The sequence below is a fragment of the Serinus canaria genome, chromosome 2 (genome assembly GCF_022539315.1).
Source record: "Serinus canaria isolate serCan28SL12 chromosome 2, serCan2020, whole genome shotgun sequence".
In the NCBI taxonomy this organism is placed as follows: domain Eukaryota; kingdom Metazoa; phylum Chordata; class Aves; order Passeriformes; family Fringillidae; genus Serinus; species Serinus canaria.
Genome location: NC_066315.1, coordinates 100,403,623 through 100,431,310, shown reverse-complemented (window position 1 = coordinate 100,431,310; position 27,688 = coordinate 100,403,623). Strand labels below are relative to the sequence as shown.

At 42.7% G+C, this 27,688-nt stretch overlaps 1 protein-coding gene across 1 annotated transcript; it reads right to left on the bottom strand.

The window, feature by feature from the left end:
* On the bottom strand, positions 1 to 27,688 carry APCDD1 (APC down-regulated 1). Its single transcript, XM_030233848.2, has 5 exons — positions 27,564 to 27,688; positions 17,976 to 18,159; positions 15,880 to 16,411; positions 6,287 to 6,608; positions 1 to 4,267 (listed from the first exon to the last, which is right to left on the bottom strand). Exons 1-5 carry the CDS (start codon positions 27,619 to 27,621, stop codon positions 3,819 to 3,821), a joined length of 1,545 nt encoding a protein of 514 aa, XP_030089708.1. The 5' UTR covers positions 27,622 to 27,688; the 3' UTR covers positions 1 to 3,818.

The following is a 27,688-nucleotide window of genomic DNA, read 5'->3' as shown; positions in this document are numbered from 1 at the left end:
TTAATTTTACAGTTAGGCTTTTCTTTATTTCAATCAATAGTTTAACAAGTGCTTAAACTTCCCCAGCAGTTTAATCTGGAACATAGTTGAGAAGAAAAATATCTTCTATAAAAAAATAAAAAGATTTTTTTTTTCTTTTAAAATTCTGCACTTTAGGCAAGCACGCACCGACTCAAGCGAGACTGACATTATATCCCAAAATACAGACTTCTGTTCATAGAAATGACAATCTACCCCAGGACAGCAGGCACAGGATGTAAATGGAATAGAAACAGAACAAGAACACTTGTTTTGACTTTTCTGATCCCATTTGTCCTATTTCTTGAATAGAGCCTCTTAGAACAATTTACCCAACAATTTCTTTAGGTTGCCATTTCTTCTGTCAGGTGGATCCTTGAGTAGGATATTACCGAGGGAAAAGCTTTCACCTGTCTTGGCAATATTGGCAGCAGCTGAAGATACCAACATTATTGGATTCATTTGTTTTTTTAAACCTTCTGCATTTCAGCAAGGGACAAATCACCCAGCTTGCAGGTCTTCCATTGCTAAACCACTTGCAGCTTAACTTCTTCAGCAGCCAGGGCTGCCAGCATATGAGGTCAGGTTGGAGAAACAAAATGAATGGAATCTATTGTGTCACATATGTATGTGGTGCTGTGCAGCAGTTAATTTAGTGAGTGATGAAACCAAAAGAGGGGGTAGCTTAGCTCCTCATTCTGTGCCTGCAAGCGAGGAGAAGCCTCACAGAAAATATAGACTAGCACATACACTATGCACTCTGAAGACTTACAGCTTTTTCCAACTTGACTTGTATTGGCTAACAGAAAAATTAAAAATATACAGGCAGGTGGAGGTAAGCTGGTGCAGCAAATGCTAAAAACCCAAATCATAAAATTGTTTCTGTCAACACTACAAATAAACTACAGAAGTCCCCAATCAGATTTCATGTAATGCAATGTGAAGACCTTTTAAAAATACTTCCTTTTTAAGTGTCTTTAAATAACAGGGGAAAAAAGAGCATTTATTGTACAAGTTGTACAGTGAGTTACATTTTCATGTAGTCTATCCATAAACCTTTGAAAACCTAGACCTTTGCAAGTCTGTAATTCAAAACAGCTGAAATGTGAATGTGCTTTTAGAGGTTTTAACTAGACAGATCTTTCTCTTGAAATTGTTGCAACATTTTTTGCAACATTAGACAATTTACAGAGGAGCCACAGGGCACTAACAAACTGTAGATGATTGCCCCGTAAGTATAGAAAATCATGCTGTGGAACAGCTCCTTTGGTCTTTGCTTTTATCCTGCATCACAAGCATGTGCAGATTTCAGCTGGGATTGAGTGTGTGTGGCACTTGCACAGGCAAGTGACACAGTCTGACAACTTCTAACCGTGGGTATTTTTTCAGAGATAGGACCACCTGGGAATGGTCAGTGGTGGTAAAAGCAGCTTGTCTTGTGTGATCTAAGGAATGCCACACAGTACTCATCCTTTTAAATAAAAACTAGTGTGAATTCACTCCTGGTGCTAGATCTCAAACAGAAGTCAGAAATGCAGCAGGTGCTTAGGGGACTTGCTGGACTGTACCAGCTCAGTAACCCAGTTAGAGATATGCTGGTATCACTCTGCTGACTACAAAACTCAGTCTAGAGAAAATCAAACTCCATGCTGGTTCATAACTACTCTGTCAGAGGCATCGTGTCTCCTTCCTGACCCTCTACTTAAAACTGTACCCCCCACCTGATCCAGAGCTGGCTCTTCAAGTAGGTTTGACTGCATGGAGCAAAAAATACATCAAGAAATGCTGATCAGAACAGCTGTTGTTCATAGGGCTCAATCCAGCACGGTGAGTTGGCTTTCAGATCTTTCCAACAGGCTGAAGGAGGATCTGACATCAAATGGATGGATAAACACTTCGGTGACTACTGAGCCAGCCCGAGCTCCATTCCTGACTCTTAAGTAACAGTTTTCTGTGAGTTTTTATTTGTCTGAGGAAAAAATATGAAAGATGTGCCCTGACTCAGTAGCACATCTATCCATGATACTGCTCCTTCCCTCTGTCTTCCTGCTCTCTCAAAACTAGGTGAACTGATTCTGTTCCAACTCTGAGGAAATTCACATCCATGTTTTCAAGGAATGCTTTTGCTATAGTAGTCAGTATGAAGAATCACTATGTAAAGTTGAAAGACTTTCATTCAAAATATACTTTCCCTAGGATACTGAAAATTATACATTAAAGGTTCTTTTTCTGACACAGTACTGGGCTAGGCAGCTAGCAGCTGCTTATGCTGTGAAGAAACACTACAACTTTTTTCCTTATGTTTCTTACAAATGTTCCTGCTCTTCTTGTGGGCCAGTAAGAATCACAGACCAAACACGAGATTAAGCTACGCTCTCAGTTCATTCCCTATTAAAGCAGGGGAGTGTGGTTCATCTATGAACTTCTAACTCCTTGCTGGCTTTAAACATCTCCCCTACAGCTTCCAGAGTCTGCTCTGATTTGCATCAGTGCACAAAAGGATGCATTCACCACTGAGGGAAACCTGAGAGTTTCCAGGGCAGGCTCTAGCTGACAAATGCTCTCTGAGGGTTGTGTCCAACCACCTTCCCAGCAGTGTCTCTCCATACCAATGCTGATTTAAGCTCTATGAAACTGTGGAATGTGTTGGGACAATTCAGCAAGGAGAAAAGGAAGGACGTGGTTGCATTAGTGCATCTCTTGCTCCTCCCTCTCTAAGACTAAGCCGGTGTTCCTCCATCTGAGGGTGTATTTCCAGCTTCTTTCTTGCTCTACCAGGAACCACAGCATGCTTGCTGCTGTAACCCTTTTCCCTGCTCTTACACAAGGTCACATGACTAAAAAGATGCTGCTAAATAGGGCTGCAGAACATATTAGATTCCATTTCTTTAGTCTGCCCACCCAGCTGACCCAAGTACTGCACATGGAGTATGTAAGGCCTCAGGAATATGGAAAGAGAAGTCTTTCCTGCAGCCTTGTATTGGCAGCTTACCTGCACTCTGTGCATCTGACAGGAAAATTGCTGCTGCTGGCTGGCTTTGAGGGGCTTCGTTGTAACTAATCTGTAGATACAAAGGGAGGCCTCAAAGCAATTACACAGCTAAGTTAATTGAATGAGAAAATACTAAACCACTGGTTATTTTTACAACTTAATGATTGTAAAAATAGCTTAAATTACTTGGAGTATTTTTTGTTTAATTAGGGGTATCAACCATTTAGCACTTTTTGAACAGAGGGCTGTTGATTTGCTGATTCTTTCTGTATTATGAGCTGTGAGATAATGGCAAGATAAATCTTTGTGGGTTTCCTCCTTATATACATATCTACATCAGAGCTGTGAAGTCAGAGGGGGAAGCTGCTATCACAGTACTGGCACAACACCGAGCCCTTCCCCAGAGCTAAATTCTAATGAGAAATCAGGCATTGGGGATAAGAGTACCACAACAGTAAGATGGCAGAGATGACTGAAGCAGGATCATAGAGTTCATCCCAGCAGTTAAAAAAAAATAAAATAAAAAGAGACCCCTTCCCTCCCCCCAGAAGTCTGCAGTCCTAAAGTGCAATTACTTTTGTGCAGTCGTGTCAGGCCAGGGATCAGACTGGATGAAGTTCAAAGCACAAACATCAAACGAGTGCCGTTCGGGATTCGAGGAGGAAGAGGGAAGTAAGGAAAAGAACAACAGTTCTCAGGCATTCAAGTGCATCAAGAAAATAAATGTCCTTTTCTGTCTGAAGAAAAACAACCCCCAGTCTGGTGGAATCCTGGCTTTTTAGTCATGAAAAATAAGTTTTCCTCGCTTCTAGCTGAGAATGTCCCAATATGACACAGTACAAATAAACACCAGAGCAAGAGCTGGGGTGCTGGGATATTTTTCTGGTGCCCTGCTGCTATACAGCCTGATTTTATTCTCCTCGTGTGACTCTTCAGGCCTGGGTACTGATGAGGTGCACTGAATTAAAGGCATCTGGTAGGAAGTGGCTCTTTTCTCGGGTCGGTCGGGGCTGGAGCCGTCGCTGGGTCTCTGGCCGTTGTACAGCAGGTACCTGCCCCAGGCATCCTGCTCCATCTTGAAGATTTCGTACTCGGTGTGAGGTAGGCGGATGCCGAGCGCGATGCAGCCGTTCGTGTGCGTGACGTCCTGCTGAACCCCAACCTGCCAGGATCCCTGTGCTCCACACTCATTCCCGTTGAAGACATTGAGCAGCGAGGCTGTGGATATATCCATGGGAGTGACCTTCATGTGGTTCACTGTGAGAGAGGAGGAGGGGAGCTGTTAGCCGAGGGACAAAAACAACAGCAAAGCCAACGTGCAGATTGGGGCACACCTGTTAAATCAAAACTCCCCTTGTTCCTTCTTAAATTAGCTTTTCACATTACAGGTGTGGCCAGCAAATCAAGGAGCATCATTTTATGTCTTTGTGTGTGCAAAAATTGCGTTTTGGAAAGAACAACCCCCCCTCCAACTCAGTTGAAGAAAACCTGATGGCCACGTATCTCAGCCAGAGATTAAGCAGAGCTTTTCATAAATTCCAGACAATCCTTCACAGATAAAGCCTGGTTGGTTATACTAGGAGATAAGGGAAAAAGGAAACAATAAAACTTTACTCATGTTTTATTACTGTCTGTATTAATTCATAAGTGAAGCATTTATCGCATATTTTTCATCATTTCTTAACATTTGCTAGCTACCCTGTAAACCTAATTAAATTATTAATTAGAACTAATTAAATAATTAGTTCCCACTGGGAAATCTGTAAAACAACACAGTTGCACTATCATCCCATATTACCTGTCCTTTTTGCATGAATTATAAAATATAGATGACCTACAGAATGATGTTTTTTCTCATCTCTCAACATTGGCTGCAGTATCAAATGTAGAAATACTGCAGTTTCTTTAGTTCTAACCTGCTTGTATTTCAAAGGAGTTTAAGGCATATAAAGTTTCATTTTCCAGCCAAGTTAAAGCAGTTGAGAAAAGCCAAAATGAATGAGCCTGCAGAAGCTGAATAGAGATTTTTCTTGGTGCATGTTTGACATTGTATATCAAGAAAAAGGGATCTGAATGGATTGGTGCTGACCAAAACAGAAGCACATAACCATGCCTCCCAACATACCAAAATTCCAAATTCTCTTGCAGATCATTTTATAGTAAGATTTGTTGTGAGATTTTCCTGAGCTTTTATAAACAGCAATTTGACTCAATGGCTCTACAATTCACATTATTTACTGTAGCTGGAGTAAAAGGTAATTTACAGAAATTGAACCTGAAAGTTTTACCTAAGCCAAATTATTGACCTTGATCTGTAAGGTACGTTGGCACAACATACACCAGAAATGCAAACTGGATTTCACGCCAGGAGTTGAGCTGGGACATGCTGCACATGCAGCCCTAAAGAGCCAAAGTTCTGTCAGGCAAGGGTATCTCCCACCTCCTACAAAAAATCTCAGGTTAATAATTTATTTCTTCTAGTTGGACACTTTTCTAAGTTAGACCCATGCAAGATGCTTTACACTTCTAATGTGGTAGCTGAAATAAGGAAAAGAGCCTACAGAGAGCTTGAGGCTACCAGAGGCTCTGCTGGGGCTGGTGCCGTAGTGGGATGTTGTGTTTTGGAGATGTTTGTTTGTGCGAGTGGCTCAGGCCCCTGAGCTCTTTTTAAGCAGGCTTCCATGGGGCTGTTTGCACAAGAAAGCTTCTCAGCCATGGGTGGCGTCACCACCGAGAGCTGCTTTCCAAAGTACCCGATGGGTTTGGGTTGGATACATTTTATCTTTGCTCCGGCATCTTTAATCAGTGCTGTCTTTAGGGACACCCTTATTTGCTTGAGGGCCCCTTGGGAGCACATGTAAAGACGCATGCTGCAGCATCTGTCTTCCACAGAAAATTATGGATATCGCTTCAGATCTGAAATGCCTTCTGAAGATGCTTTTTGCTCTCTATGGAAGGAGCCTTAGGACACAGATCTAACCACTTCTCTTAGAGGCCTGACGTCTGGCCACTGGACTTCGAGATCACTGAGTAATGTGGAGTCTTATTGTCTTGTGTGTACTTAAAGACCTCTGCCTCAAATGAGTATTGCTTCAGTGGTGTGAAATTCCATGCAGTTGTATAGTTTGGCTGGGCATTCACACAATGCCTGCAAACTTCCCAAGAAATTATGAACTCCTGAAAATCACAGAATGAAATCATCAGCAACCAAATCATCATGAGCAAACTGCTCTGGACCATAACTACCTCCCTCCCCATTGTATCAAGCTGCTCTACCTTTGAACACAAACTCCGTGCCACCCATGACTTTGGACGAGTGGACTCCCCGGCTGTAGCGTCCCTTGGCATAGATGGTGAAGGTGGGGTGCTTGCAGATGGGGTCGGAGTAGTGGTAGTAGTGGCCCTCCCAGGTGTTGTTGTTGTCGTGGAAGATGAAGTGCCGAGTCAGGAAGAGCACCTCCGGCCGCACCTCGCAGCGCTGGCTCACCCACTCTCCGTGCAGCCCGATGGTCAGGTCCGCCTTGGGGGGCAGGATGGGCGGGTGGTGCTCGTCCGAGCGGTAGATGATCCTGCAGGCGATGCACTTGCGGTCGTGGTTCTAAAACAAAGCAGAGAGGAACCCTCAGTAGGCATCACCTGGGATACAGGGCAATGCATCAGGCCAGCCACTTCATGCTGAAGTGACACCAGCTCCACATTTTAAGGAATGCATTGTCATTTCTGATCTTGTTAGTGATACTATTTGGTTTTGTATTTGTAAGACTGCACAGCAGACAAGCATGTAAGAAATGAGTTCTCTTGTCTGCATTTATCTGAAATTAAGATTTTACTTCAGGATCTAGAAAAGGCTGACTTTATCCTTCAAATCATACAAGAAGCTGGCAGATGGTAATTTACTATGATAGGGATTTAGTGTCAGAAATCAATACATTTGCTGAACTCTTCTTTATCTGTCTTTTAGTTAGTAACTTTAAGTACTATAGATAAACATGGGTGTTATAAGGACTTCTTTCTTTTTGGATGGCACCTTGGGAGAATAGTAACCAGTGCTTTTTAAACTCTTTCAGCTTTGCTGAGCCCTAACACAAGTTTGGGAAGTGTGTGATATGGCTGGCTGCTGCTGGACATGCTGAAATCTTTATGGCTCTGTCCAGCTGGAACAGAGTCCGTGGTACATGCTGAGCTCCAGGGTGGCTCACCACTGAGGGCCATGCAGCAGCCTCAAGCAGCCAAGTACCCCTGACCCCAAATGTGACACCTGGGGTGTCTTAGGAGGGGTCTGCAGGCCCCAAGTCTGTGGCAGGAGTGGAGAAATTTCAGGCTGAGGCTCCCACATCTTGAGCAACTCCATTTATAGCTACTTTGCATAGACCATTATTCTACATCCTGGGAACATAGAACAGCAGCCATTTCATTGATTTCACTATTGCTGAAAAGACTTTGGATGACTATCTGGTCTGGGACGGGGCAAATATAAACCCTGTTTAATATGTGTAAAAGAAATATATTGTGGGTGTTGTAAGTTGATTCTCTGAAGCTACCTACAGTCATTTTATTGGAGGAATTCAGGACACTAATGAAGATTGTGTGAATGTCACCCTGGAGCTGAAGGCAGTGAGTGGAGAAATGCTGACTTCGTAGCAGCTCATGTGGACTTTAAAGTAAGAGCAGTGAATAGGAGCATTTATGTTACAGAGGGTGCTCAGAAAAAAAGGGCTGGAAAGGTGTACATAGAAAAAGTATTTCTGTAAATCTCCCAGATGGCTGCATGTTGAGCTTTAGCTCTTAACTCAATGCACCTCAGGAAAACACCCCACAGCTCGAATGTGGTGGATGAGAGTAACCTGCCAGTGCATCTCCCTCTGTCCAGGAAGAATCGAGGAGAATCCTTGAGAGATGAAAGCAGAGGATCTGTGTTGGTTGATCTGAACCACTGCTGGCCAACAGCCCTGCTCTGAGGAGGAAGGAGGTTGGACTTGGTGACCTCCTGAGGGTCCTTCCACCTCTAAACACATGGTCTTCTGCAGACCACATGTGCTGACATGCTCTTAAAATGGATGTAGTCCTTTCCCACTCTGGAGCTTGTAACCAAATTGTAAGATATGTTTTTCAGCTAAATTCTGCAAGCAGGTTGAGGTCTGTCAGTACCTTAGCGAAATACAAAGAACATTTAACTGAGTAATTTAACTGCAACTGGTGAAGTTAGTGCAGATATATCCACAAAATTATCTTTCAAATGTAATAGAAATAATGTTTTTTTCTGGAGATGAGGATACCAGTGCCTTTTAACCACACATTTCTATCCTGCCGTGGAGCAGACTGGCTGCACTGTTCCCTGACACATTAAGGGCACGGATGACAGTAATTTTATGGCTGTGATTGCCCCGCTCACATAAGGTAAAGCCAGAAAGCAAGAAAACACAGTGCTATAAAACTAAAAATAGCTTATATAAGTTGAATCCATCAACAGTAGGAGAGAATTTCTGCTACAGACCCTTCTCTCCTGAAGTGAATTTGAAAGCTTCTATCATCTCCCAGAGGAGACACTGGCAGAGCAGAATATTGGTTTGGTTTATATTCACATTTTTCTCCCAGGAGTCCATCCTCCAAAAACAGTTTGTGAGCCAAGGCAATTTAACCTGGGAACCAGTGATTCCTGTTGCCTTGTTCAAAATCTGAAGAAAACCAAACAACAGCTCAGCCTGTTTTCTTTTTTGGTCACCACTGGCCACCGTTACACTGTGAGCAGAGGTGACTCCTTTGGCAAACCCCAGGAAGGTCCCTGTTCCTCTCCTGTAGTTCGCCCAGCTCTTTGACCACTGTGGTGCTGAACTACTGTAGCTCTGTGCAGCCCTTCTAATTGTGAAGGCTTTGCACCAGCTGTGAGGGTCTGGCCAGCTGGGCTGCTAAGGAATGTCCCACCTGATGGCCTTCTAGTCACTGAGGGTGTGCCCAAATGAAGGGGCTGAGGTAACCAGAAACTTTTTGCATCGAACCACGAGTGCAGCAGGGAGAGGTTGGGGTGGTGAGGGAGGAAGCAGAAACATCCCTTTCACAGCTGTGAGACACCAGCTGGCTCCAGCCCCTCACTGGATGTACTCTGAATCCATTGCTTTCTTGAGACCAGCATTTGAATCTAAGCCCACATAAACCTTTTTTTGCTGTGATACTATCTTTCACAACGTTATAAACTTCTTAGTGGAAGAATATGCCATGTATAAACTCCCTCAGTATGATTTTTTGCCCAAGTAATGGGCAAGAGAAAAAGCAAGTTCTGTTGTGAGGCAATTTGACTTAATTATGGAGTAATTTATGTTTAACAATTGACTGTATATTTTGCTCTTGCTTTTTTAGGTCAGCTGCTCTTGGCTCTTAATTACACTATCTGAGGCTTTGCAAATCACTCCCTTTCCATGTGTTTCAGGGAAAGATTATTTTCTAAAAACAGGCATTCAAAGAAAATAGGGAACAGAGACAGAGCACACTTGAGTCCAAACGGGATTAAGAACTCTCTAATAAAAAGCTCATTGGGTCATGACATAAACTAAAAAGCAATAAAACGAGCAGAGGACAGGATGAACATGTGTTCTATATTTTGATTATGTTAGGTGCACAGTGCACTATTTTTAATAGTGGGGTTGTGCTAGAAGGACTGGGCCCTTAAATAGCTGGAAGATTCCTTCCCATGATGGGTAGCTCCTTGCAGTTCTGCAGTGCCAAAGCCATAGTGACAACATTCCTCATCCTTCCAGGTGTTTTCTTTAAAGCCAATTTCTGAACTAATCCACAAAGCCACGTGTGCCAAAACAAGCCTGAATCTCTGGCTGAAAACTCAGTTCTTGTAGCTGGGGAGAAAATACCTTAGGATCTAAAAATTCCCACCAACATTTTTTCTTATCACTCTGTCCTGCTGTCTCAGCTGAAGTGGTAATAAGGCCAGAGAGCTCTGGAAGCTAAGCAAGGGGGATTCTAATTAAGAAAAAGCAAACAAGGATGAGATTCCTTCATCTTTTTCCCGATTGCTATGGATAGTCAGAAATATAAACCCTCCCAGCACAGTTTAATTTTCTCTTAAGTTCTGTGGAATTCTTTGGCTGCCTAAGACTAATTACCTGACATTGGCTATGCCACATAGCACGTGATTGGCTATGCCACATAGCTGTTGTACCCTGCATATCCTTGTTACAGGGAGAGATGAGATGAGAGACCAGACATCGATTTCCTCAGGCATGGGCTCAGGCTTGAACTGTGTGTGCAGTACAGATCTAACCAGAATCCTGGTGAGAATCCTGGGGTACCGTAATCCTGGTACCCCCACAAAAGCTGGGGTAAGAAATCCCTGCTATGTGAACGCACCTATTACCATGAGGGGAAGTGCTGAAAAAGAGGGGAAAGAAAAGCCACACTCAGCTGTGGAAAAGCCACACTCAGCTATGGAAAAGCCCCACTCAGCTATGGCCTTGCACACCTCCCGGATACCACGTGTCACGGGCAGGACTAGGTGGGACTGGAATGAGTCATGCCTGGTCAGGATGCTTTAAACCTCACCACCCAAGGAAACACAGTACCAGGTGTTAGTGTTAGTAACTAGTGCTCCCAGGATGAATATAAATAGAAATTCTTGGGAGAACATCAATTCAAGGAAATGCTTCCAGGTCAACAAAAAAAGCTGGATGGCTTTGCTTCACACTGCCAAGGAGCCAAGTCCACAGGAAGGACACATTTATGAATTGCTCAGGATAGTATCAGGCTCTCTCCTCCACCACTGTAGATAGCTGCAGACCAAGACAACACTTTAAAAAACGACCACAAATTCTCTCCAGTACAAAAGTGATAATTTGCAGGCTTTGCATGACCTCATATGAAGCTGAGTTGACTAATGTGCATTAGCCTGGCTCTGGGGAGTTGACAAGCACGGCTGACACAGTTATAACTCAGCCTGCCAAATGGAATGAAGAAAAACGAAGATTTAAAACTTTAATTAAAAATCTTGAGGCAAGTAAAATGCTGGAGAGAGCGGTAACTCCTTTGCAGACTTGTCAGATGGATATTTCTTTTGGTAGGGAACAGAGGTGCTGCAAGCAGGAAGGAGGGTGGAGATATGCTCAGATTTATCTGCAAATGTGTACCATATATTCTAAGATATTGAGGAATGGTTTTTATTAACTGCTCTTATGAAGGGAAAGATAGTGAAGGAATCTCAAGGCACTACCATTACACAGCTGTCTGATCTATGATCTTGATTCTGTTGCACAACCCTGCATAAAACTGAAATAAACAAACCCAATATGAAATGCAAAAGTCTTCTGGTTGTTCTTTTCTGGTATAAATGACTTTAGTGTGGGCAAAAGACAAGAACAAAGAGAAAACCAGACTTCTCAGATGAATGTGCTTGCATGACATCTGTCCCATTAAAATGATACTAAATTATGGTGACATGAATGTTTTATGAAGTATTAACAAAAAAAATTCCTGGAAAACCCGAAGGGACAGCTTGAATGTCCATTTTCAAGAATAAAGTATTCCCAAATAAAGCTGCCCTGTGTATTTATTATGCCCTTAAAAAGCATCCTATCTAGCCCTCTAAACCATGCAATATTACCACTGAGTCTTCCCTGCCCTTTTACAAAAGATGAAGCCACTGTGCTAAGATGCCAAAGGAAGGTGTCAGTAGTTTAGATACATATGCTGACTTGACCTGGAGGCCTGGGCTAGGCTAAAGAGTAGATGTCGATCCCTGGTGCTGCATTGGAGTTGTGGCAGGCTTTTTTTGCAGCTGCAGAGCAGACAGTGCTAAGTGCAGACGTGGCACCTTCAAAGGCGCAGGGCCACAGCCGACAGCGCTGCCGAGCACGGCACGGGCCAACCTCAGCTGAAAGCTGCTGGCTTCCTCATCTCTGTAGGGAACCACACACACTGTTATTGTTCATAAACCTGGAATTAACCCACTTGAGCTTTCTTCTGAATATTCCTACCTTGCTTGCTCTCATAATTTTCCTGACCAATAGCCCTTTTCAAGTAAAAATGGACAAAAGGCACCCTTCAAGTGTTGCCTTAATCTAGAAGTCTAGTGGCACTACTCGGGCAACAAAGCAGTTTTGTCTGCCAAAACTGTATTTTTTTTGGTTGAGTTTTGCATATTTCTCTGAGGCACTTCACATCTTTAACATCTATTTATTAACTTATGATTGCATTTCCCTGGGAGCTTCACTAGTACATAGCATTCCCCTAGAGATGAAGTCATTGTGTTTCAAAGAGATGAAGTCTCAAATTTTTGAAAAGCACAGAAAACCTTGCACACTTTGCTCTTTCTTGGCTAAAGGAAAGCCCAAGCACCAGTCTTTCTCCATACATTGAATCTGTATCAACTGCACACTCCAGGTGCTGCTGGAAGTCAGGTCCCAGAGGTAAATAAAGTTGTAATAGGGAATTGATTCATTAGAGTCACATTTTAAAGGGAAAACATCTTACTGAAAGAGTGTGTCCAGCAACAGATTGAGCATGACAGAGTGAAGGTTATCCTAGAGCACTTTTTAGGTTTCTTGTGATGTTCCAGGCCATGTCAGCCTTATTCCTAAGTAACGATCTAACCAGAATGACCGGTCATCACAGTCCTGCTCTGATATTTCCAGTTACTCTGTCACGTGGTAAAATAGCACAAGGAGTCCTTTGTTTACAAAGCAACACTGCTGAGGCAATTACATGTGAAATAAGTCTCCCAGTACTGCTATTATACACATTTTCTGTCGTTTAGAGAAGACATTTGTGAAGACATTTTCTGTCCTGCACAGAGAATGAATACTGCATTCAAGCCTTCCTTCATGCTACAAGTCCCTATATTATATTATATATTATATATTATATGATATTATAACTAACCAGGCAGCCTCCTTGGTGTTGTCCTAATTGGGAGCATTTTGTGATGATGGCCAAGCAGTTCCCCCATCCTGCCCTTCCCAGCCATGTGCTCTCTCACGCTGGCTGAAGAAGCTCCATGTGTGATAGCCTGAATCACTTGGTAAAACTTGCAATATCAAGAGACATCAAAGATGTTAATCTCCATTCATCAGCCAGTCCTAACGAGTATCTTGAGCCAGGTTAGAAAACAGCCAAGATAAATCTATATAGTGACCTATTCATCATCTGCACTCAAAAACTTCCATATATTTTACCAGAGGAATTTTTTTAAGGTATGTTCTTATCTAAGAGAATTCAAAAAGCCTTAAGAGATGACATATTATATGTTTTTATAAGCTCCCTGATTCTATATGAACACTTGAGATACAGTAATCTGTGAATTTATTCAGATTTGTAGCTCAGCATAAAGCTGTCTGGTTTTTGGACAGCCCTTTTGATTTACCATCCCGCGGTGAAATCGCTGCAGGAATTTGGAAAAGGTCCAATTCTATTTGTTTAAAGTCCTGATCATGTGGCTTTGGCATTCCTAACATATCCAGCAATCATTTGTTTTTAATTACTGTTCATTTCAAGCACATAAGTAATGAATGTGGCTACCACATCCAACTTACAGGCCGTGAAAACTCTTGGGCTGGGTGGAACTTTCTTCTATATAGAGGCTTAACTATAAATTTAACTCAAAATGTGAATCCTCTTAACTTATTTTAGGCAGGCCTTTATGAGTCTAAAATATAAATAAATAAAAAGGAAATGAAAAAAGCCTTAAATGAAAGATTCCACACAATACACCTGATTCACTTCAGAAGCAATTTCCTGGCCTCCCCAACCTCTTGGTATGACTGTAGAAACCTTAAAAAAACAAGTTGATTTAACGTTTCTATTTATTCATGGTGTCCAGTTTCCAGAGGAGTCTGTGACTTGTAGTTTTAAACTCAATTTAGCATTTAAACTCATTTTCAGCTGGGTCCCAGTGGAGCAACAATTAAAAAAGGAAAAGAGTTCAAAAAGGAAGGGTTATAACCTTTCAATGGTATGTTTGCCTGGACTTCAAGAAAAAAAAAGGAAAAAAAGCACTTCTGTTACTATTCTTCCTGCATTTGGCAAACAGTAGGTCAGAGTGCCTGTTGAGAACCTGTTGGTATAGGGATCTTCATGCTTAGGTGCAAACCAACAAACCCACATCCTGGAATCTGTCATGGCAGCTGAAGCAAAGGCTCATTTTTGATGGTATTGCTATTTATATCATGCTGAAAGCCTAGTAGCAGCCGGCCCAGCTTCTCTTAGCTAACCTGTCTCAAGAAACACACTTCTCTTATGCAGAATTTGGTCCCCTAAATTTGAACACTGTATTTTAGATTCACTACATTTTAAAGAGAAAAAGGGATGCTACGGTAGCAGAACACACAGGCAGAAAAATCATTACCTAAAATTACAGCAGGCCTGGACAACAATCTTAATGTTCTAAAGCTGTTTTAAAGTACATCTGACTGCTCTGACTGTAATGAAATTACTACAAGGTGGAAGTGTAGGCATTTACTATCTTATATATCAATCCAGAATAAAACACCTAGATTAGATCAGAAAAAAATACTCAGCTACAGTGATTTAAATCAAGATTTTGTCTCTGTTTCAAGCTGTTGGAAAAAGATCTACAACATTTTCTAGAACAGATACAATATAGCTGGTGTCTGATAATTTCTATCTACAGAAACCTGCAAGGAAGAAATCTAGCAAAGAACCCTCACAACCAAATCAGTAAAGTGAAAGCTGATGTAGTTAATTAAAGAAAAGCAAAATTTTGCAGAAGATTGTGCTGTGGTACATCTTCTGCTGCTGAAACTCTCTATTTTGGGAAGGTAAGTTTAAAAAGAAAACTCAAATTTGTCCTTGGTAATTTGAGACAGCATAAAAATGACAGAAATTACCACAGTTTTCATAAAGTTTTTCATAAAGCAAAACAGACTGTGGATTAAAATGATCCCTAGGCTAGGCTACAAAGCAATTAAAGGCAGATCACAAAATGCAGTGTTTCCTGCTGTTGCTGATAAGCTGTAAGTGATTTTTGAACCATTTGTGATGAGATGATTAAAAATGGTGCTAACCCATTAGCTGGAAGTGATGCTGTGGCAATGCCCAGCCGGAGCACACTGATGGCAGCAGCGCCTGGCAATGTGGTTCCAATTGCTGCCTGCCTTTGAAATGTCACCAGGAAAGAACTGTAACAGCCCTCCTGCTACAGGCCATCAGTGTCTGTGCTTCCTCTTTGAGTTTTATTTAGCTTACTACAGCTTGATTAATTCCCGATGAAGCTGAGGGCACCTTGAGGCCCCTTTGAAAATTGAATTATCAAATGGAATTAGAGCCCCATTCAAAATTCACCTGTTTTTCCTTTCATTAATGTGTGTGCCTATGTCTGCATCCGTGACCTGTGCAGTCCTTCAGCTTTTTTCCCTTTATGCTGCCCCTTCCATGTGTTTACCTTCCAATTTCCTTGTCTCCTCTTCAGGTTATGGATCACCCAACTTCCATATGCTGATATTCATATTTGATTTCCTCTCTCCTTGGTCCCCCCCACAGCTATAAAGTATCCACTCATGCTTGTTCCTCTTCTGCTGTCTCAGTTCTAGATGAAACTTTCCTCTCAACTGCTAGCCTACAGCCATGGTCCCAGCCAACCACTCCCACTTCTGCCTACAAGTCTCTGATTCCATCTTCAGAGTGGCCTTTATTTAGTTTAGTTCATGACTTTTTTTTGCATATTTGCAGTCACATAAACCACAGCAAAGTTACTGTTCTCACAAAGTAAGTTCTGTTATCTTCTGTTAATTAAGGCTGTAATCAACCCCCTGATTTTAGGTCACATCAGTGCACTTACTCAGAAGAACTGAGTGATTTGGGCTTTATCAGCACTATCTTAAAAAGAGGACACATGCAAACCCCCACACACGTACCTTGGCATTTTGAAGAGGAGGCTGGTAACTAGAGGGCCGATAGTACCTCCTCTGAGTAGCATCAGTGTGAATGTCTCCGAGGAATAGCTCCTCCACAAGGTGGTCTACATTGAGGGGCAGGTACTGCTTCTCCACACGGATCAGCTGGAGCTCGTGCATGGCAAAATTCAGAGCTTTGGTGCACTCACAGCCGTTCTCTTCTCTCAGCAAATCATAGCTCACATCCTGCTCCCAGGGACTATCTTCTGGGATAAATCCAGGACACGTCTGGTTCACCAGCTCACTTAATTTTTTGGCTACTGCTTCGTTGTGGCATATGATCTGTACGCTGCGGAGCTGATAGTCGGCCTCGGTGCCGCCGCGGATGATCCAGGACGCCTGCCGCAGGCGAATTTTGCCTCGTATGACTAAGGTGTAGATGGGGTTGGTGCAGCGATTGCCTCCGTAGTAGAACTGATAGGCCTTGAAGGTGTTGTTGTGGTAGAACCTGTAAGATCTTGTGATGAACTCTGGGCCCGCTCTAACCTCGCAGCTGTGGGAGGAAAGAAAGTGTGGAAACAAAATTTTAGCAAGGTGGCACATCGTGTGTACTATGGGCAACATGACCCACATGGGTCCACAGAGATACCTGGGTGCTTAAATCCCTCCAGCAGGAATAGGAATAAATAGGAACTAGGTGTCTGTGGCCTGCCAATTATCCAACAATTCCCTCTGCTGCTATTAATACACTGCTTCATGGTGATCTTATCTAAAGGCTTTATCTTGTAGGCTTAAATACTTTGAATCGTGTTTTGGTTTTGCCTTTTGTCTAGGGACCACCATGTGACTCAATTCTTTGTTGAAAATAGTAGCAGCTTATTAACATCTACTGCTCCCTTTTGCACGGTAGATTTAGCAGAATGACTGATAACATCAGAAAGTGAAATCTCATATGTCCAGGGAACAGCAAAAAGAACTGGCTTATAAGCTGCTCTAGAAGCTTCTCTGTGTAACTCCACAATCTCTGGTCTGCTATGGATATTCAGGATCATATCCTGAGCTTTTCCACTCAAAACTTCAACAGGGGTGGCAGCTATTGCAAACTTCTGATTTTTAATGCAAAACTTCCTCCCCACACTTTATTTTTTATGGAAGTGTAAATGGCAGTTAAGTTCCTTCCTGTAGGAAGCCCCTCTGTGCTTTCAAACTTGTTCCTCTTGTCCCCTCTACACTGCTTAATATAAACAGAACTGTAGAATTGTTAAGGTTGGAAAAGACCTCTAAGACCTTTGAGTCCAGCCATTAACCCAGCACCACAATACTCAGCACCAAGCCACATCCCAAGTGCCACATCCACACTTTTGAACACTTCCAGAGATGTTAACTCTTTTGAACACTTCCAGAGATGTTAACTCCACCACTTCCCCGGGCAGCCTATTCCAATGCCTGACCACTCTTACAGTGAAGAAATTTTTCTTAATACCTAATCTAAACCTCCCCTGGTGTAACTTGAGACCATTTCCTCTCATCCTGAAATACACTCCTTTCTGTTAAAAAAACCCGAGTCTTTCCTACTTCAAGTCACTTCCAATGAGCTTGTGAATATTGCCTGCTGAGACACAGAAAGCAAAACAGCTCTCTGAAACACAAGTCATCAGGTATAAAGAGTAACAGAACTAGTGAAATACAGCTTCTTAATTTCTTTTGCTAATAAAACCTGTGCTAGACCCCTGCTCTGAAAACAAGGACCCATTCAACGGATCTAATGCATGGAGACAAATATAGTACAATGTTATGTTTGAAGGAGCATCCATTTTGGCAGCTTGGTAGGCTCCTTCCTATTCAGAGAGATTTAAAGATATTTCACAGCATGCTGTTAAAAATCCAGACAATAAATTGATTCATCAAGACAGCTTTATGGCCCGCTATTTTAATGTACATAATGCTGCTCCTTCTCCTTTTATGCATAAACATATAGAGAGCATCTGGAATCTAGAGCATCACCATATTAAAGAAAATATTTCTGCTGTTGAAAGTGGGAATATACATTCTTCCCTCTTGCCTTTTTTACCATCTTCTCTTCCCCATCCCAAGCATCTTGTTTTATCTTTCCTTACCCAGTAGAGACCCAGTGGCCCTCAATATTGGGAGGCATCTGTACGGTGATCCGGGCTCCATTGTGAAGGTGTTTCAGCATATGATGGCACTGTGACTCCTTGAAAGCCCACCAGGTACTCTTCTCCAAGGACCGAGGGTGGGTCCTGCTGTCCGGGTGCAGAAGAGCAGAACTTTCTCCCAGCCCTGTGACAGAAAGTGTAAATTATATCATGAGACCCTGATGAGTAGGGCTTCCATGTGGTAAAGGACATTGTGACCATCTTGTGTTGAATGACACTTGTTCATATTGCTGTGTGTCTGGGCAAGTACTGTTTACCTTTATTTTCTCATATGAAAACAAACAAACAAACAAATAACGGGAAGCTCTTCCTTTCTGTCACACCACCCATAATCCACTAAATAAATTTATGAAATAAACTGGGGATAAGAGCTCGAACTGAAGTGCTGTGTTTCCACACCCAGGAGATGTGGCTCTGAAACTGAACTTTATAGACACCTCTGTAATCTCTGGTCAGGACAATCAAAAACCTAGACTTTCAAACTTTCAGAAAGTTGCGTCCAGATCCGGACACAAACTTTGCGGTTTCAGCCCACCTCTAATTTGAATGCTTCTATAATAAACTTGCAAATAAAGACTACTCTTTAAAGTCAAGGGAAAACAGATATTAAAAGCAAAGCCTCTGCACACAGGAAGCCTCTGTGATGACTGAGGTGGTCAATTAAAGGCAGATCCTTCTATTTTTATTTTAAAGGGGAAAAGGAATTTCAAAAGCTAACTTTATCTCCAGCACTCAGTAATTTTGGTTTCTAGTAATGTATACATACAAAATCTACCAGCATGCTCTCTACCAATATTAATTGAAGAAAATGAATACATAGCTTCAAAAGGAATGTGCCTTTACTCTTTTAGACACAGCCTGCTCTTAGATATGTTGGAAAACACGGATCAAAAGAAAACCCCACATCTAGGGGTTAAAAGGTGACAAACATGAACCTCACATAACATGTTGGAAACTGTATTACATTGCCAGAAGGAATTTAAGCACTAGAGGGCTACAAAATGGATAAGGGGTGGGGTGAAGGGGCTGTTTGAGTGCCTAGGAATTTGGGGCAGCCATCTCAGGAAAGGGATGTCTCACTGTAAGATGCTTCCAGGGCCAGGGTCTGGGATTCATCCCCCCTATTTTCTGCTGCCTTCTCAGCTGACCTGGATAAGAAATGGGGCTGTTGGGGATCACCAGTGGGAACCACCCACTACAGGATCCTATGCTTTATGCCCCAGGCCCCATCTGACATTTGGGCACATGCCTAGTGTTAGGTAGACACTTTCTTAAGTCTTTCCCATTTCCTATTAAAAAGGAAAAAGAAAGAAAAAAAATAAAAAAGAAAAAGAAAAAAAAAGAATAGAGAAAAAGGTGATTCATTATGTTGGCTAGGTCTTAGATCTTCTGGAATAAACTTGGGTAACTCCTGGGAAAATGGCATTGCCAAAATTATAAATACATGTCAACCACTTAAAAACAGCAATTCCTCAGCTAAACAGAAGCAAAGACTTGTCCAGGAGACAGGGTAAAAAATGATCAGAAAGAATACAATAAATACTTTAACCTAAACAGTGCTCACCATTGGACAACATTAGGATTTAATGAGATTAATGAACACAACCTCACAAAATCTTTTCTGGAAAATCTGATAGCTTTGTTATGTTGCAGGTTACAAACAATTCTTCAATGTGAATGAGAATTTATGGCCTTGCTTTCTTTAAGGCAATAAATACAAGAGATACTTTGATATTTGAGCACACTGCCTGAGATACCCTTACAGAAGCCTGATTTTCAGGGGATCAGTATTTCCTCCCTTTCTGGAAGTCAGAGATTTCTCAGGTATTTCAGCATTGCTGAGCAGAGTCACTCATGCTAGCACCAAACAACTCCCACTCTGCAGCCAGAAATGGTAGAGCCATGACAGGGTGATGCTCTGCTTGAACTGACTACATCTTTGGAGAGGCAGATTGACTAGGTTGGATCTGTCCTTCATGTCCATGCAAGGTGCATGGCAGAGGTTGTAGCCACCAGTGCTATCTTTCAACATGGTGTCTCCTGCAGACAAATTATCTCACTTTGAAAATTTGCATTTCCTTTTGAAGTTGTTAAGCACTGGAAATTTGCCACCAGAAGAAGGTTTTGAAGTTGTTCAACAGGCTATTTTCAATGCATATTTGTTGTACCACTTGCTTTTATGCAGCTGTATTTTGCCTAGTTCATGTCATATGACTCACAAATACAGATGCATTTAGAAATGATATTTATTCCTTTAGACATACTTGGGGATTTAATTTCTTCAAGCAAAAATCCTTCTTTGGGAGGACACCATCTTGTATGTGCACATATCAAAGAAAAAAACGCAATAACCACATCAGACATTCCCAATTATTCCCTGAAGGAAATAATGGAAAGAAGTTTTTGAAAAGGAGTCAAACTTTATGCAGTATTATACAGTGTCTTCTTTGATACCGCTCAGAAGCAACTGTGTCTCAGCTCTCCATGTCACATGAATGTAGTTCTGTCTGCAACTTGCAAATTATACAAACTGCAGCGAGGGAATGGAAGGGAGATTTGTATCGACAGGCCTAGAGGAAAGAGGGTATTTGTTTGGGACTCTATCCATCCAACTGTGACAAATGAAGGCAAGAACAAATTCAGGTAATCAAGAGAGGTATGAGAACATAATGATGGCTGCAGAGACATAGGGAGAGATGTAGAAAACACACACATAGAATGGTTTGGGCTGGAAGAGATATTAAAAATTATCCAGTTCCACTTCCCCCTGACCATGGGCAGGGACACCTTCTACAGGACCAGATTGGTCAAGGCCCCATCCAGTCTGGCCTTGAACACTTCCAGGGATGGGACATCCACAACTTTCCTACTGCCTCCTCACCCTCACAGTAAAGACTTTCTTCCTAAAGAAAGAAAGGATTAGCTTTAGATCTAATCTAAACCTGCCCTCTTTCAGTTTAAAGCTGTTCCCCTTGTCCTACCACTAAATGCCTCTGTAAAAAGTCCCTTTCCAGCTCTCTTGCAGGATCTCTTTAGGTTAAGGAAGTTGCTCTAATGTTTTCCCAGAGCCTTCTCTTCTGCAGGCTGAACAACCCCAGCTCTATCAGCCTGTTGCCACAGGAGAGGTTCTCCAGCCCTCTGAGTATCTTCCTGCCCTCCTTTGGACTTGTTCCAGCATGCCCATGTAATTCTTATGCTGGGGACCCCAGAACTGGACACAGTACTTGAAGTGGGATCTCCCCAGAGCAGAGGGACAGAATCCCCTGCCTTGCCCTGCTGCTCACTCTGTTTGAGATGCAGCCTGGAATGTTTGGCTTTCTGGGCTCCAAGTGCAAATACTGAGCTTCTCATCAACCAACACCTCCAAGTCTTTGTCCTTGGGGCTGTTCTCAATAATGCTAAACACCATCACAGAACCAGAATATCAGAATATAAAATACAGTATAAAACTGAAAGAGAGCAATGGGACCTTTACCTATGTTTGACTTGCTGGAGCAAGGAAATACTTAATTTAGTGCAAACTTCTTCCTTACAAAGAAGTCACTTCAACACTTTTGTAGTTCCTGACGTATGCCTGTAGATACAACTGCCACACAAAGGAGATGTAACTTCCCCCTGTACCATCTGCAGGTCAAACACTGAGACCAGTGACATGCTTCCCACACAGAGCAGTAAATCAAACACCATCTTCTGTGTTTTTCCTCGCAGCAGGTGCTCAGAGGCAGCGCAGTGCCCCCTGCTCCACCCTTGGCAGTGCACACGAGGTGTTCTGCAAAGCTGAGGAACTGCAGGGATGACTCACTTATTTTAAAAGGTCCATTTGGCCATGTTAAATGAGACATTGCTGGAAAGGCTCAAGGTTAAAACATGCATTCACAAAACTGGGAAAATATTTTCATGACTCTTTAGAAGCCCACTTTGGATAGTAGATGCAGTTGCAACATAGTTGGAGCCATTACTTTCATTCAGAGAGATCCAAGTCTGCTATTCTCTATAGCACTGACAGATGGTAGGTTTCAGTATCTCCACGACTGAGTATCTTAGACTCAGCTGAGAATACTTCAGACTCTCTCTCTGACTGACTGACTAAATTTTTGTGCGTTATGAAAGAATATTACCCACTTGTTAAAAAATAGAAACCCAAAATCCACCCACTTTGTTACTACTCAAAAGTCTGACAGAAGTCAAACAAACAAACAAAAAAATCTTTGCATGAATAATTCTGTGAAGCCTCTGGTTGGCTCTCACTTTAGCTACACCACAACTAGAGATTGGTGTGATTGTATTCCCCACCCCACAGCATTTGTTTTCACAAAGGAGCAAGTCCAAAAGGAAAAGGAAAATTCCAGAATGCACTTGAAATACCAGGTGGCAAAACAAAAGCATGTTATGCTTTTGTTTCAAAATCAAGCCCTAGCAGTGACACAGCTTTAGCATGAAACTAACTGAATACAGCATAAAAGAGGTGCTACAGCTCACTGGGGATCCCTGCCCAGACCCTCAGAGATGACACAGACCTTTGAGGGCCTGTGATCTCAGCTCCCACTTTACAGGGGCAGGGTCCAACATCCATCTGAGAGGGAAAGTGGAGGCCTGTACAGCTGCCATGCCAGTGAGACCTGGATAGGAGCATGCACCACACCAGACAGAGGGCTTCAGGCTCTCACGTTGACCTATAAACCTGTATCTGATGTGAACAACCATTCAAGATAAAAATAATTGTTAAGGGAAGATAGGTTACTTTCAAGTTCTTCAAAGATTTCTGCACATCGCTGCGAGTAAAATACAGATCTTGAAAGGGCAATCTGTTGGCAGCCCATTACCCAAACGTGTTTCAAAAATGGTTATGACAAAGCTCTCTGCCAACATTTCTGAAAAAAACTGCAAGCTGCAAGAATGAATGTTTTGGTTTTCTGAAAAATAGCATGCAAATCCTGTACAACTGCAACAAATATAATATGTAGAGTTGTGCTTGGACACAGATAGTTTTAATTTAATTTGTGCCTCAACACCCAGGCCAAATTCTGTTCAGAGCTACGCCAGACAGCAGTAGAGTAAAGCACAAAGTGAATATCTTAAACTATTTAGATTTTATCAGTTTAATGAACGCCTCTACCAGAATCTAAACCACGGCTTCGAACACGTCCAAGAGCAGCTCTTTAAACCAGTCTGAAAGCTACCAGGTGTTCAGCAGGTTCATCCTTTGCTAGATCATTGAAGAGATGTTACCTCAGAGTAGGATTCAAACCTGGCTTTAGACTGGGATTGCTCAGCAGGAACCACCTTTTTTTTTTTTTTCCTAATTTCTAGAGATGTAAATACAGAAGAACAAAATTTTATTACGAAATAAAACAAACTGGAGTGATAGCATAAGTTCAAAATAAGCAATGGCCTAATCTCTGACAGAAATATTTTAACATTCATGCTTTACTCCTGCAGCAACCTCTTTTCAAGTTAGAACTTGTCTGAAACTGGAGAAACCTTACAACAGATAAGGAATAATTGGCTGGATTAACTTTATAGCTCTCCTTATCTGGGCAGTTGCCCTGCACAATTAAATAAATAGACATTTGGATCATGCTCTTTCTTGATGTGGGATAGTGTCAGATAATGCCTATGACAGGCTTTTAGCTCCAGTGCAAGCTTACATAATTGCCATGGACATAATATAATGTCCTGTTACCAAGCCACGAGCTGTGTTTACCAGTGTTTTCCCTGCACTTGAAACTTCAAAGAGTCCTCGCAAGACTGGGGCCCAAATTAGCTACTGCAAACAAAAGGGTTGGGAAAGGAAAGCTGGGTTTTATGGCCAGGGAAGCAGACAGGACAATGACTTCCTTTCACATGTATCTGTTGCCTCTCTTGTGCACACAGTTTCCAAGTGCAGCTTTCGAAGAGGCAAAATGAATGCTTCAGAGCATGGAAGATCCTGAGGAGGGATCCAAAGTATGTCTGCATGAGACAGCTCAAAAGTAACCCCCTGAAAGCTGACAGGCCCAGCATGGAGGTCCCCTGCTACCCTATAGCTTGGTCCTTATTCAATGCCCTCTCTTGGAAGGGGTCAGAGAACCAAGAGCTAAGCAGTCACAGAGCCCATAACCTCTGCTTAGCTGGAGTTCTTAATTGGGATGGCTGCTGCTACGTGTGCAAGGTGAAATGGCACTGCCCAGAGTGAGGGTTTCTTTATGAAACCCTGAAGGGTTAAAGCCCATCTTCCTTCAGGGCAGTGGGAACTCTGTCCCTGACAGGAATGGGTGCAGCGCTGGGATGTCTGTGCAGTTCAGTATCAATGGCGGTTTGGTCTTGCCCTCCTTGCAAGAAACATCTGCTCTCTGTCAGAGCATCTGCTCCATCCTGCACCCACACCTTGGCACTGGGGTTATTCTTGCAGAACTGCCCCCAGCTCCCCTGGACTCATCATGTCTAGGTGAAGAGAGAGCTAAACAAACTCAGTACATCTAATCCTGCCCTCTATCAGCCCTAAATAATCACCTCAGTAATGAAATACTCTTATCTTGAATAGCTGAAGGTATTTGCCTCCAGTGTGGTTGAGGCAACTTTTGGGCCCCATTGTCTGCCAGTCTACTTTCTACAGACACCCTACAGAGCACAAAAAAGTTGCCCTCTCTGTTGATGACATCAACATCTTACCACTGTGTTAGCCCTCAGTCAAGCTACAAAAATGAGTGAAATGGAATTTATGCTGACAAAATTGTAAATAAAATTTAGTCCATCTTCTAACTCTCCCTGCGAATTCTCCAAGTTCTACACTAAGCACTGCGTCCTCCTATTTTTTTATTGTCTTCCAAATTTTGAAATGCATTATTTAACTGAGGAAACAAATGACATATGTCTCTAGCACAGAGCACAATATATGTTCATTTTATGGCTATGGGTATTTATATCTCCCGATACTTATTATTTTCCTGAAAAAGTTTTGAAATAAAACACTCCTATATAACTAATTTAAGCAACACTGCCAGAGAACTTTTAAGAGCATAAACAATTTTGCTCTGAAAAGCCTATCAGTCTTGTTTTTGTCATCTTTATTAGTTCCATTTCCATGATGTTATCGACTAATTGTTTTAAAGTTTCTAACTCATTACTCTAGCAGTAGCATAATCAGAAATACGCTAAAGTGTTTTTTAAGCATCTCTATTTATAAAAAGAAAAGGTTATGTTTACAAAATAAATTAGCCAAATTTGTTTTGAATCCACTTGAACGTAGCTCTTATTATTCAGGTTTTCTGGACTTGAATGATCTTAGTGTTTGACATCTGAAACTTCTGTGGCTTTTTGTCTAAGCAAAGAAAACAGTGATAATGGACAACTTCCAGCTGCAAACCTGTTTTTTTTTTTTTTTTTTTTTTTTTTTGTGACACTGTACATGCACAGGTTTTATTTTGATTAATGAAAACTAGTTTTTCCAAATTTCAACTCAGTGATGTTAAAGCAGGCATTTCTTAATGTAATGAAAGCAGGAGCTCTAGCCTTACAGGACATTTTAACTTGTGTCACAAAGCTTTAAGCCCTAAAAAGCCTCAACCACCCACCCACACTCACTCACTTTTAACCCTCGAATTGCCATATGCAATAGAAATCCAGAAAGAAAACACTGCATGCTGCAAAGAGGCTTAACACTGCAACCCCCTGGGATTGCTGGTTATTCTTACACATAAGCAATTTGGGATAGCTGCGGATCCAAGGATGCTTCTACTGACTTTATGGCATGGATGGAAAAGCTCTAGACCATGTTAAAGCCAACAAGGTAAATACATTTCCATGGGCTACATTTCAGTGCCATTGATATAATTTTCAAGTTTGTAAGAGGGCAGTAGTTTCCAAACTCTTGAAACTCTGATCCAAACTGTGAACTGCTACATTACCAAGGTACTTGTCTTCATATACAAGGCAGTGAGTTGTATCTTTCTACAAGAACTTTGGTTTATGTTATTTGGTGAAATATAACTGCAGATGGAAGAAATGGATGACTTTTCTTCATCATCCTCTTTTGGCAGTTGCTGTTTTGATCTGATCACTGGCCCTGATTTGTTTCCTGCTCCAGCCAGCATTCAGCTCTGCTCTGTAATTCCAAGCAGATGAGCCAGGGAGTCCAACCCTGCAATTACACCTCCTCTCTTTACCCTCTAACTTCAAGTCTCCCATTTCAACTTTTACATCTCAGATCACAGAGTTTAAAGAACACCTCTGGCGTCCTGTCAGGTCTGGCTCAGCTAAACATGTTTCTATGCTCTCCGGATCTCATAGCTGAGCTGTGAGAAGAGTATAAACCCCCTCCTGGGGATCAGAGCCTCCTACTCTTTCTTTCTCTAAACAAAATATACCATCAGAAGCCCATGCTCTTTATTATTTATTAAATACCATAGTGTGTGCTTAGCACTTGTACAAACACAGAGAGAGACAATCCCTGCTTCACAAAATCAACCCCAGGAATAGCTTTGAAATCCTTAACCCCAGCTCACAGATCTCCCACTGAATCCATGTAGGTCACTTGCATTTTAACAGTTAAAAAAATTCCTCTTTTTACAATTAAGCTTGGGGTCCTAAGAAATTTAACTGACGGACACTGGATGCTACAAAGGACTTCAGAATTAGGAACACTCTCCAAAATGATGCTGTAACCGAGTAGCTGGGGTCGCACTTTCAGAAGGACATCAAACCCAGATTTTTCAAATCTGGCTGCCAAATGTTAGACATACCTAAGCAGCCCATTAAACTGCCTCCTTTTCAGAAGTTTCTCTTGAAGAACACTGGCTTTCTGGAAAGATGGGTTATCTCTTTAGAGGCCTAAAAATGAATTTACAAGCTAAACTCTCAAGTTTAAATACGCTGACTTTTCTCACTAAAATTTTGTCTACTCTGCAGTTTCAGAGAGATGTCAGTCCAGGGTTAAACTGAGAGGCTGTCAAAGCAGGACTGTGTGTAATAACACCGAGAATTTTTGTTCTCTGCAGCAAAACAATTTTAGTTGCGCACAAGATCCGGTGCTGGCACACTTTGCTACCGAAGGCTTCCCAGGTAACATCTCCACGCCAAAAAACGCTTCCCGATAAGAGGAAGAACGCGGGCCCCGCAGGGCGTCTCGGCCAAACGTGCCGGAGTTCGGCAGCGCCAGCTCTTGCCGGAGGCGAGTAAAGAAACTTTGTGTGAGGTGTCCGGACCAACTGCTCCATCCAAGGAGTCCCAGGCTGCAACGCAATCCGCCGACACACGCTCGGGAGCGGGTCGCTTTCGGCATGGTTTTACCCACGCCGGCAGTGCCGCTCCCATGCGTGCTGCGCAGGGGTGCCGCTAACACGGGGGTCCGGCAGAGCCAGCGGGGGCTGCCCGCTTCCCATCCTCTGTCCCGGGCAGGCGGGACCCAGTGCCCGCGGCCACGACGGGAAAGCGCACCCACCCTCGCCCCTCTGCCGCTAGAGCGGCTCCGGGTCCCCTCGCAGCCCAGCCGCTTTCGGGGGCACCCCGCGGACCGAGACCCGCCGGCAGCCGCGCCGGCAGCGCACTCACCGTGCAGCAGCAGGGCTGGGAACAGGTACCGCATGAGGCTGCCGTACGGGACGGACATCTCCGCGGCTCGCAGCGCTCCTCGCCCGCTCCTGCGCTCCGGCCGCCGCCACTCCCGCCGCGCCGCC